Raw genomic sequence first — 12389 nt, 5'->3', positions numbered from 1 at the left:
CTAACCCAAGCTCATCTGGGCTATAAAAGCCTCCTAAATCTTCCATCCTACCAAATCTGGTGAATTTCCTTAGTGCACAAACCAAAAACATGGGTGGAACTGTTCCTTTCCCCAAGGATGAAGGTACCTATTGGGTGCTGCTGTCTGTCTGGAAGCAGAGAACCAGGGGCCCTGCCCTGCATATGTGACTTCAAATACATTGCCTTTTCCCAGGTAGGTGCTGCCCAATTTGACACACTCACCTTCATATATCAGTGCTCAGATCAGAGCTCTCACACTAGCACTGAAGTAGCAGAGCATGAGCATGGGAATACAACCCTCTGGGAGGCAGCACTTGCATCCCACTCTGACTTGGATGCTGGGACTTCCTTTTGCAAGAAGGAGAGGTGAATTAAACCTCTCCAGCCAAGAAGAGGGGACTCCTGTCCTGAGCAGGAGCATAAACATCAGTCTCCTGTGTCCAGGCATGACAACTCCTCTTCAGGCTCCCACAGGGCTGTGGCCTTCTATCCTTGCTGAATCCCAGCCCAGCATCTCCCCCTGCTAACACTATCCACCAACACACCGTGCTTAAAGCCCAGGATAAGAGCTCCCTTCCCTCTCTGCTAACACCTGGCTCCTGCCCCTGGCCTGATCTTTTCCAGCTGCCTTGGTCAAAGGTCAAGGTCAGCAGTTCCTCTGTTAACCCCTTCAGCCACTGCCTCGTGCCCTGCAAATATTCCATCACTGACTCTGCTGAGGGTTTCAGCTTTCCAATCCTTAAGAAACAAAGCTGGTTGTCTACCCAGAAGGGTTCAGTGCAGTTTTAATGAGAAATGTTGGCTGGTTGTAGGTCTCAGTACTCTGGACTCTCACTAAGCTCAACAGCCTTTCTGCTTGGGTGCTTGTGTGGGCTGAGAGGCAGAAGGCTCTTTCCAGAGTTTCCCAAGGGGACCAATTAGATCTTTCAGAAAATTAATTGATCTGCTCTTACTAGATCAACTGCCTTACCTCCCTGGCTGCTGGTTCCCATGCTGCAGATCATAAATGTGCTGCAGTGATGAGCCAGAAAAAGCCTAGTAAATTCAAGAAGAAAAGGGGTATGAAATGCATCAGACATGTTGGTTCTTCTAACTTAATTTTTTTTTTAAATTTAAAAAAAGTGAAAAGACCCACATGCCCTGGCTCCTGGCACCCAGAGGTGCTGCACATCACACACAAGCTTTGCTCTAAAGATCAGGGCAAGTAGGATCCTTTGTCATGGTTGGAAGGAAGTGGGGGCCGTGCCTAGTTCAGATTTTCATCTTCAGCAAGATGGTAAATCTTAAATAAAACACGCATGAATCAAAACAGAAGTGCCTGCCCGGCTGCTGGGAAGTGACGCCACCGTGACTCATGTCATTCTGTTTGAAACAATCCTCCCCCTCACCTTCTCCCCTCTCTAGTGATGCACCTTGGTGGCTCTGCAGCACACAGCACAGTGAGGCTTGCCCATCTCTCCTACCTTCTTACACCATGGTGTTTTCCTCAGGTGACCTCTCCTGCCACCAAGCTCTCCCAAAGCACTCTCACAGATCAATCCAAGTACAACAAACAGCTTTATTTTCCTGGCTTTTTTTTTCCTTTATTATTTTTACATACCATAAAAACCATTGCAGGTTTGTTTTTTTTTTTCACATTCACGAGATCTCCTGGAAATTATTGCCATTTCCCATACATATTACATATTAAAAAATACTAAAAAGGTCAACAGACAGAGACACTCATTCTGAACTCCCTGTGGACACAGAAGCCAACGTGAGCAAGACAGAAATAATTTTTTTTCTGGACAAAGGCTGACTAGAGGTGACCACACACTCTAAGCAAGTCACATAACACTGAAAAAGACCACTTGACCATACACGATACACAGTGGGAACACTTGGGAAGGGATGGAGAAAAAGTTGTTTTGGAGCTGAAAGCTTGTCAGGATTTTTTGGTGTGAAGTCCAGCAGTTACAGTGTTTCACAACTGGGATGTGAATGTGATGAGGATTGTTGAGACATTCAAGTATTCTAGGGCTGTTCTTAAAAAAACAGATGGGAGGATAATAGCTCAGCAGGGTAGCTGATAGTCCTTAAGTCCCTGCTTTACTTAAAAGCACATCCAGTACAAAGGCAAATACAGAAGTACAGGAAATGCCACACCTGAATGGACCCACTGGTCGGGGTTGGTATCCAGTTACACTGTGGACAATACCTGACACTTCGGAGGCTGGAGCACAAGAGGGGATGTTCACCTGGTTGTGCAGCAGTGTCCTGGAAAAGGTGCTCCCCCTCCCCACTCCAGCCCTTTGCTACCTGAAACATGACACAGGAGAGGGGAGGAGGAAAGCCAGAGAAAGATTTGAACAAATATTCACTCCCTCCACCTCTGTGGTTGCAAAGGTAGTGCTTTTCATTTTGCTTGCTTCCCTGCTGCTGCTGTTTATTGCTTGAAACTTTAAGTAAGGGTCTTTTCAAAAACAAGATTGGAAGGAGATGGGAGCCAAGAACATACTAAATGGATTTCTCATTGTTCCCCGGGAATCTGGAAATACAGTAGTGGGTGCACTTTGTGTGGTTAAAACCCTAAAAAAGCACTTTGTATTTTTTTAAAAAAAGGACAATAAAAGTTCAGAAAACCTGCCATGCTTAGACCTCTTGCATCTTACAGTCACAGCATATGGGAAGTATGACCCATGACAACCACTCCATCTCAGAGTAAGCGGATGAAGTTTCTCTATTGCACATTCATGAAATGTTCTTGTTGGGGATCACAGTTGGGATCAGGACCACACCAGCTCCAGGCCCCCACGGTTCAGCAGGACGAAGATGCCGTCATAGGGCTGAGCTTCAGCTGGTGGACAGGAGAGTGGATGGGCACAGAACTCAACACTGAGGTAGGAAAGGCAAAGCACGAGCCCTCGAAGTTTTTGCCTAAAGTCAGTTCCTCTGCAAAGAAAGATGCGGCTTCTCTCTTGCACGAGGTGACAGGGGGGCTGGGGGTGGAAGACAAGATCTCTGACTCATATTGCAGCAGCTGGCCCATGAAACCGAAGTTTGGTGAGATCAGGCTCCGGCGCTGCTTGATGTAGTCAAAGGCTTCGTCCAGGCGCAGCTTCCTTGTCTTCATGAGATAGGCCATGCAGATGGTGGGGGAGCGCGAGATGCCCGCCTCGCAGTGCACCAGGATCCTGCCGCCCGCCCGCCGGACCTGATCTGCAAAGAGCCAAGGCACACATCAGCTCTGGGGGCATGGGGAAGACACTGTCACCCAGCCAGGGCTGGGGGGACACAGCCAGCCTACAGCAAAGAGAGGCCTGCTCTTCTCCTGGGTACTAGGGTGACACGGAGATTAAAAGACAAGGAAGACAAAACCCAGCTTGTGACATAGCTGAGCATGGTTTCAGAATCTGTGGATCTTGATTTGGTTCTTTTTGCATTTTTTAGGAAAGTCCATCCCTGTCTCCTTCCTTGTACCTACTTCTCTTTTGTAGCAACTGACATTCAAGAACATTGTGATGCAGGCAATGCTGTTGCTGCATTTCTCTGCCTGCAGCTCAAAATGTTGTGTAAATCCAAGCTTGGCCAGCCCTCCTGCTACCTGGTCACTCAAAAACTGCAGGGGCTGTCATCACCTTTGCCAGAAAAACAGGATTTTTCTTCAAAATCCTAATTCCCTGCTTGGCCAGTTGGCAGCAAACAGCAGTACCAGGAGGTACCCTTGGGTGGAGAGGCTGAGCTCAGTCCCTGGGGCCTCACCACAAAGCACACAGGCACTGGTAGGCAGCTGCTAATTATAGCCTGGTTAAAGGATGCTTGGACTTAAGTCAGGATATAAAAGGCTTATGCAAAGCACCCATTTGACACAACAGGAGCCACTGCGGTTACTCACACAACACAATGATTGTTATTAAAGAGAATGTGCTTAAAATTAGCCCTTTCCACACAAAAACACTGTTCAAAAAATAGACTTGTCTTTGCTCTATTGCCTTGAGCAACATGTTCAATCTCCAATTTATGGATAGCTGTGAGTGTAGTGCTCAGGGAAACACACAGAGCTGAGGAAGTTATCATTTGCCTGCCTTCAATTGTCTGCCAGGGGACTACCACCACGACCAGTTATATTTATCTACTGCACAAAATAAGGAAGACATGGATTTGAGTCATCCCCAGCATCTACACCACATGCCCAATTTTAAAAGAAAGTGAAAATAAAGTTGTCCTCAAAATCTGGGAAATTTCAAAGTGACATCTATCAGAAGGGGTTGAGGATAGCACAGAAAGGTGCCATGAATTATTATTTCCCTGAAAGGTGTGAGATGTCCGGGAAGAGGAAGGACTTAAGAGAGCACCCTCAGGTCAGGTTTTTGTAATTCTGCCTGCACTGTTGAAGGACTCAAACTCAGCTGAGCAATGAGTCTGTAACAGTGTTTTATTCTCTTTCTCTCTTGAATATTCCTGGAGAGCAACAGTACCAATTTCAACATTATCTCCACCCAGGCTAAGGCTTCTCCACCCCACAAAACCGTGTTGTGCTTCTCAGGGAGAATCCTCTCTCCTGTGCTCCGTGGCACAGCTCACCTTCACTCACCCGCTCAGCCAAACACAGGAAAATTTGAAATGGAATAGCACAAACTTTTCTAAAGGCCTCCTCATTCTTTTTTGCATTGGGGTATTTGATTAAAGGGTGAGATACCAGCATGATCAAAAGGAGGACTATAAAGAGCTCTGTGATAAGGGGGACTATGGATTTCTAAGACCCCACACCTTTGAGATATCTCAGCACAGTAAGGCAATGAGCTGACTCTGCTTCACCTGGTTGTTACTGACTCTGGCATGCAAGTCCAAGGAACTGGGGCTTTTTCCTTCACAAAAATTCAGTGGACTTCAATGTGTATTTTATTTTAACATTAATTAAATGTATTTTTAATTGATTTTACATTTTAAATGAGTTAAAAATACATGAAGATCTGAAAATTTGTTCATTTGTACCTACCAATGAAGTCTATGGCTTCCTGGAAGTGAGAGCTGATGTCTGCTGTGTGACTGTCCTCCACTGGGATCCACTTGTAGCAATATTGGTCTTTGAAGGACTCTGAGCTTTTCCTGGAGACATTTAGCAGGGCTGTGATGTGCAGGTTGGCGAGAAACTCGCATTTGGAAGCATGATAGGCACTACCAAGGTACAGAAAAGGCAGGATTTCAACTGGACCACCCTGGAAGAGAAGGAGCAGAAACATGTAATTCTTTTTTCATAAGTCCTGAGACCCAAGAGGGACCAAGGGAGCCCATGTTAATGCCTGCTCCCTCCCTCTGTCCTAATCTTTTTCCCTGCTGGATGTAGCTCCCACAGCAAGGGCCAATGAATCAGTCCCATGGCCAAGCCCATGCAGGAAAAATGTTTTCATTTTCTTGTCCACATTTGCAAGGTACAAAGTCAGACCCAACCTACCCATGTGCAGCATGTTTGTGGCTTTCTTTAAAGTGCTGCCCCTTGCAGTGCACCCAAAGTGCTTTCATAGGTGGTGCCCATTGCCACTGAGGCTTTACCGAAATGGGGCAAGGCAGGGAGCCACATCCAGCAGAGAGGAAGATTAGGACAGAGAAAGAGGCTGCTTTGGCTCAGCCAGGGCTTTGCCCCTCTGGTCACATCTCCAAAGGTGAAACAAAAAAAAAGCAAAAAAACTGGACATAGGCTCCCCATCCCCCTTCACCCCACACCTCTCTGGAGCACAGCACCCGCTGCATCACCCACCCTGAGACGTCATCTCAGTTCCTCCTTCCTCAGCACAAGCAAAGGCTGCATGACGAGATGGCAAAGCAAAGCCACCACGTGACACAGCTTTCTGAGCTGGCAGGTAACTTTCCATGATGCACAGGAGCTGCTGCCACCCCCCAGCTGCACGAAACTGCCTTTCCACTGCCCCTGACCTGCCCACACGGTGGGTTCCCACGCATCAGGGACAGCTGGCAGCCAGCCACGGTGGCAGGAGGGCAGCTGGTGTGGGAGGTAGCCCGGGGAGCAGAGAGGCGTCACAGGGGGACTCCCCTGAGCAGCAGGAACCGCACGCCCGGGCGGAAGCGCCCTGACCGCAGGGTGACATCTCGGAGCACACATCATCCCCGGGCTGGGGGGCACACCACCACTTCCCCTCTGGAAACCCCACTTCCCCAGCCCAGTGGTGGCTCTCACTTCTCAGAGGCTCTGGCCCCTTGCCAGCCTCAAATTCCTCCTGAGATCTCAGAGGAGTCATGGGCAGAACATGCTCAAAAGCGGCACTCCTGGCAGCCTCTCCCCTGCCCATTCTCAGTCTCCTCTGGAGGTGTGAGCTGCTGACAGCTCACTCTCTCTGGGTGTGTGATAAGAGAGTTCATAAATAGTTTTGGGGGCTAGATGAGTGTTTTGCCTCCTTCTGCCTAATTTTAAAGCCAAGTGGAGGTGATGCTGACCAGCAGCACACAAGGGCAACTTATTCAGCTCACAGGCTATCAGCCTGGACTGTGACAACTTATTCACAGCCCACAGCAGCACTAGGCCCACTGACACCCTGCCAGCCTCCAAGAAAGCCTGGTGGCAGCAGGGAGAAGTCCCAAGAGGAAGGTCACCCCCACAGACATGACACACACCTGGTCATAAGCAGGTTTGTGGTTGGCACTCTGCTTCTCACAGTGGCTGGCAAGGTTCCTCTCTGCTTCCGTCCTCTCTGGGGAAATGAGTTTTCCATTCACGCAGCACTCAGGATATTGAGAGTTAAAGGTTTCATATCCCCCTAGGGAAACAACAAAAAGAAGAAAACATTAATATTTGCCCTCCCAAGGACTGGTTTAATTCAAGTGAAGGACAAACAAAGCTCCAGCAATGCAGTGGGACAGCAGTGCCCAGCAATGATTTCAGGGAAGTGTCAATGAAGGATAGTGCTCCTCTGGGAAAATGGGTTTGCTTAAAAGAGTTCGGGCATCCAAGGAAAAACCTCTGATACCACTGACAATTATTAACTTGCCAAAACCCAGTGAATCCAGACTAAAGCTGTTAGCAAATGTAATTCTATTGAGTCTAGCAACCATTCACCCTGGTACAGTGGGGACTAAATTCCCTCCCCCCAGGTTTTATACATGAGCACCAATTCCAGCATTTGAGGCAGAGATTTCTGTACTCAGAATCATCTTTTCTAAACCTGTCGTTAATATATTCACTACAACAACACACAAAATATTTTATTTGCATTTTTAAATGGACATAAACACAAGAGGGGGATGCTTGCATGTGTCTCATTAATCACCACAATGCATGAAGACAGTGAAGTAATGAAGATGGTCCCACTGAAACCAATCTGTTAAATAACAGCTATAAAACTTAATGAAATCCTGTGACAGCATTTGACAACTGAATAGCCCCACATGAGCTGTTCTGCACGGTTAAGTACTGCGTTCATTTCATTCAGTGTGCTGCTAATGAAAAGGAATTAATCCTATTATTACATTGTTACTCAAAGTTTTCAGCAGCTAAATTGTTGCCTGTTTCCAGGCTGGGAATATTCTGCATGGAAGAACATTATCTCCAAAAAGTACCTGAATAAGTCAGGCAGCAGAAGCAGCCAGGAAACGTCAATGGTGTGCCACATGTCTGCCACCTGTGCTTTCTCAGAGCAGAAATGAATGGCTCCTGAACAGCCACATTCAATAATCCTTCAGCGTGGCCCTCAAGTAAACAAGGCTTGGAAGGCAAAGCCTCCCGTTGTGATTCATTCACCTGCGACTGTTTCACCCTGATAAGCTGTGTCGGTGTGGGTGCCCGGCTGCAAGGGAGGGTTTTGAAACAAGGGAAGTGCAGAGGATCAGAGCAGCTCACAGCCGGGGCTGCCCGGCACAGCCACCTCTGACGGTTCAGCCCCACAGTGCCGGTGTCTCATCTCTTTGCAATGTTTGAGCACTTGTGTGCTCAAATTCATGACGTGCTGCTGTCGCCTACTCATTCCTGCCGTGGGGTCCTCGTGTTGCAAGTGGCCAGCACGATCCAAAGCCCACTGAACGTGATGAAAGTCTGTTTTCCATGACAGAGGGCAGGAGAGTGACTTTACAGCAAAGGGGCACTCAGCACCTGCACCTTTCCTCCTACCCCCAGCCACATTCTGCCAGCTCATCCCAGAGCTCACAGCATGAGGCAGTGGTCCAAGCAGTCAAGTGACCGTGGAGACCAGGGTGGTGGTGGGAGGTGTTTGATAAAATGATATCCGCAACAACTGGGTTGAAAAAATGATATCCCTAGCAACTCACAGTGTGAAAAAACAACAAACACGAGAAGCTCTGCAGAATTCCCTGATCTCCAGCTGCCCTTCGTGGGGTGAACTTTTAAATCCTCTTGTTTTACATAGCTGACCTTATCTTCCCCCCAATCCCCCAGTCACTGCTATCACATAGGAAAAGTATATCCAGTTTATATAAATAACCACGATCCCCATTTACACCCTATGTTGCTGTTTTTACACTTGAAGGAACACAAAAATCTGCCCAAGCCAAACTTGCATGTGTGTTCCAGCAGACATGCATGTCTCGTGTCTCTTGGGGCAGCTAACACATGCAGCTGGTGAATGGTTAATTACAAGCCTTGGGGATCAGGATATTTGCAAGCCATTCTTACAGTGAGTCATCTGCTCATCCCATCCTCCAGCAATCTCCTCTCTTCCCCCTCCCCACTCAACCTACCTTCCCTGAGGTCATTTCTGCAAATACTCGGTTGCTCATCATGGAGAGCTGAGCTGCACTTCCCTTTTAATCGATAAGTAATAGAATCATTATCGGCACCAAGGGACTATGCGTTGGTTTATCTTTTTTTTTTTTTCCCTGACACACAACCACTCTCACTGTGCTGGGGCTGAGCTCACCCACAGTGAAACTGCACCTACACAGATGAAAGATGTGACCCTGCAAGCCAGAAAGCAACGGGGGGAACAGGGCCTGGCATGCAATGACTGAGTTCCAGCTGCTCTCTCAGGGACCAGATCCTCAGCATCTTGATGACCTCCTCATATCTTATTGCCATGAGACCTCCTTAGCACTTAAGTAGCCAACACCTCCTCCCAGCTCTACATGCCTAGGGAGAGCAGGAATATAAGGGGAAACCTCAAGGAGGATTTTTCCTGGTGGTTTTACAGCCTATTATTTGCAAAACTAGTAGCAGAGACCTCCAAAGGGCCCTTTCTCCTGATCAGAACACAGTGTTCCTGGGTGATTTATATCCCCCCTGTGCCAAAAATCTTCCCCCAGGCCAACAGCTTCCTGGGGGTCGGTGGCCCCAGTGAATCACCAGTGCTGCCCACTGAATCATGGGCCTGAACCTGCAGCCCCAAGCACTTCCAGAAAAGCAAAAGGAAACTGCAGCAGGAAACTTTCTCATACACTGAGAGGAAATGTCTTTAGCCTCAAATCAACAGGCTTTCAAGATAAGACACTTCACAACTCACAAGATGTACAAAGCAGAGGCTACACTAACCCCTCACTCCGGATAAACTGCCCAGAGCCACAGTCACCACTCCAAAATGTGGGGCTGGTACATGAGGAGGAAAGGATGATCGTGTGGCCAAACAAGCAGTTTGAGAGTCAGCAGAGCTTAGTATGGCCCCTAGTTTACCGCAGACTTCCCACAGTGACCCTGAAGATATTTCTTCATCTCTAATTTAGTGTAGTCCCTAAGGATTTGAATGACACAGTGCCAGTATCTCTACCCTCCAGCAGCAGAATTTGTGCTTTTGGGGTGACTGTCAGATCCAGCAAAGGCTGAGAGTGGCAGGACAGAACCAGGGTGGTGGCAAACAGCCGAGGAGCATCCCCCTATCTGGGTACCAGGCAAATACCCAGGCTGAAGATGCCTCTGCCCCAGCGGGAGGTCGTTACAGAAGGCTAAAACTGGGTACCTCAGGTCAAAAACTAGCGATAAAAGGCTTATTAAAAGTGAATTAACCCTGGCCCATTAGAACACGGGGGCAGGCTTCATTCAAGAAACATCGCCTGATTTTCCCCTCCCTTTTATGGCCTCATGGCATGGCAAGGGGGTCTTTGGAAGCTCCTTCCTCGGCGTGGTGCCGCTGCGGGAGCCCCGCGGCCGCCGGGGGTGCGGAGCCTCGGGCGGGAGCGGCCCCGCCCGGCGCGGCCCCGCTCCCCGGGCAGGTGGGGGCTGCGCTGAGACAACCGGGAGGGCAGAAGGACAAAGGCGCTGCCAGAAGTGGGGGGAGGCAGGGGCGGAAGGACAGGGAAAGGGCGGGCTGCTATGCTCGCTATGCTATTTATCGTTTTATTAGCCCGGGTTACACGGAAGGAAAACAAAGAACCGCAATCGAAGGGCTGTAATACACGTGAGGGGAGGAGGTATTTCTGTCCCCCGGCGAGCACCGGAGTTTCGCCTCTGTCAGAGTCCCGATGTGCCCGACAGAGAGAAACCTCTCCGCCCTCGGTGGAGGGGCGGGCATCGGCCCCAGAGTTTCGGGCGCCCAACACGAGCGGCCGTGTGTCACCGGGCGGACAGCGAGTAGCGGTGGCCTCGTCTCTCATATCCGCAGGGCTGATTTTGTTTCCCATGCAGCGCCGATGTCTTTCCCCCTTTGATAATCTGCAACTTTTGCTGTTCTTTACTAATATTCTCTGCTTTCCCCCTCGGCCTCTTAAACGCTTGGCGGGGGTGAGCGGAAAGGCATTTCGGCTCAGCCCGCAGAGTCTATCCGGGATTTATTTCCAGTAGGTGGAAAAGAAACAAAATCCCGGTGTTACCTCCCTGCCCTCCACCAATAATCAGGTTCACTGCAGGGCGAAGGAGGGGGAACGGGAGCACCTCGGGGCGGCCGCCGCCAGCCAGGGGAGTTTTGAGGGTGGATCGCGCCGCTCTCCCCCAGCCCCTGTCCCTCGGGTCCCCGCGACCCCTCTCACCTTTCAGGAAGCAGACCCTGGCCCCGGCCTCGGGCAGGCTGGACAGCAGGGCGTTGAGGACGATCTGGGCTGTGCTGTCCTTCTTCAGCTTCTGCCAGTGGCCCGTGTCCTGGTCCAGCACCACCACGGCCGCCAGGCGGGCGGCCCCCGCCGCCCCCTCGGCTCCCGGCAGCAGCCGCGCTCGGGCCGCCGCGTCGGGCACCACGAAGTGCAGCGGCACGGCCCCGCCGCGGGCCCGCCGCATCACCACCGAGTTGAGGTTGACGTTGAGCGAGCCGCGGAGGCAGGAGGCCGAGTAGGACAGGTAGGGCCGGCAGTCCAGCACCAGGCAGCGGGAGGGCTCCTTCCGCAGCAGCTTCCGCAGCTGGCGGCAGTCGAGGGACGTGACTTTCATGCCGGCCGAGGGTCGCGCCCCGCCGCAGCCGGGGCGGGAGCGGAGAAAGCGGCCGGAGGGTGCCCGGTGCTAGCGCGGAGCCGGCGGCGATGGGACGGGACGGGAGGAACGGAGGCACCGCGGGGCCGCACCGAGCCCGGGCAGGGAATCCCGGCCGCCGCCGGCGGGCATTTATATGAATGGGAGGCCGGGCCGTGACGACACTGCCCATATAAGGGGAGTGACGCGCCCGCCTCCCAAAGATGGACATCCCCCGCCCCGCGCGCCGCCCCCTGGCGGGGATCCCCTCCCCAGCGGCGGTGGGTCAGCACCGGAGCAGAGGAAGCTGAAAAACGCTGCAAAAATTCTCCACTCATCGGATGGGGCTCATCCCGACATCACCCCCGCCCCCTCCCCAGCGCGTCAGGAGAGTCGGGAAGCGTGCGGGGGGATGGAGGAGAAGGAAGGAAAGAAGGGAGGAAGGAAGGGCAGCGCTGGGGCAGGATTCTCGCACCAGGTTGCGAATGGAGTTTCAGTTCCCTTTATTCCCCCCTCACTGTGTATCCTCACCCCCAGAAAAGCCTGAGCCCAGGCAGCTCTGCTGCTCGCGGGATGGGAGCTGCCCGCTCCTAGATCCCGTCGGAAAGAGTTGGGTCCCCTGCTTAGGCCATGGTTTGCATTAAGGCAGCTTTGGCAACTGAGTGATCAGTGAGAACACTGATCCTCAGGTTGTTGCCTGGGGAACAACCCAGAGGATGGTGGTACTTAGCCCAAGGTTTACAGCCCAAGGAGCAAACGAAGAGTAGCGGACTGGGCAAAGCATGATGTGCCATTTCTGCAAAATTAGTGAAAGCTCTGAAGCAATGGGGACAAGGATGAAATGGCCATCTTCAATAAATGTGAAAATTGCTGGTATGGCTGTTTGTGGGGAGGGTCCCTTTTCCTGTGGCTGCAAGAATGTGTCTCAAGGACTTGCAAGACTTACACCACAGACCACTGACTGTGCCTGTGTCCAGAAGTGATGACACTAAGATGCACAGGAATTAGGAAATTTGGCACTTACTCTTCCATTGTAGATAGCTTTGTAAAGGCACCAA

The 12389-nt window shown here is 50.9% G+C and overlaps 1 protein-coding gene across 1 annotated transcript; it reads right to left on the bottom strand.

Annotated features, from left to right (window-relative positions):
• Window positions 1-1558: 1558 nt before the first annotated feature.
• On the bottom strand, window positions 1559-11498 carry DUSP5 (dual specificity phosphatase 5). The gene is made up of 4 exons (XM_071446238.1): window positions 10920-11498; window positions 6630-6772; window positions 4999-5218; window positions 1559-3218 (listed from the first exon to the last, which is right to left on the bottom strand). Exons 1-4 carry the CDS (start codon window positions 11311-11313, stop codon window positions 2818-2820), a joined length of 1158 nt encoding a protein of 385 aa, XP_071302339.1. The 5' UTR covers window positions 11314-11498; the 3' UTR covers window positions 1559-2817.
• Window positions 11499-12389: the final 891 nt, after the last annotated feature.

The sequence above is a fragment of the Agelaius tricolor genome, unplaced genomic scaffold, assembly GCF_023055355.1.
Source record: "Agelaius tricolor isolate 1412-34295 unplaced genomic scaffold, bAgeTri1.0.p SCAF_22, whole genome shotgun sequence".
NCBI classification, from domain to species: domain Eukaryota; kingdom Metazoa; phylum Chordata; class Aves; order Passeriformes; family Icteridae; genus Agelaius; species Agelaius tricolor.
Note: the sequence above shows the minus strand (reverse complement) of the source record. Positions and strands in the feature narration are given on the sequence as shown.

Bases quoted from the DNA above. Each gene is read 5' to 3' on its own strand.
- DUSP5 (XM_071446238.1), bottom strand. From the start codon at position 11,313: ATGAAAGTCACGTCCCTCGACTGCCGCCAGCTGCGGAAGCTGCTGCGG. The intron at 5,219-6,629 runs GTGTGTGTCATG...CTTCTCTTCCAG, and splicing joins ACAAACCTGCTTATGACCAG to GGTGGTCCAGTTGAAATCCT. The intron at 3,219-4,998 runs GTAGGTACAAAT...GGCTCTTTGCAG, and splicing joins GGAAGCCATAGACTTCATTG to ATCAGGTCCGGCGGGCGGGC.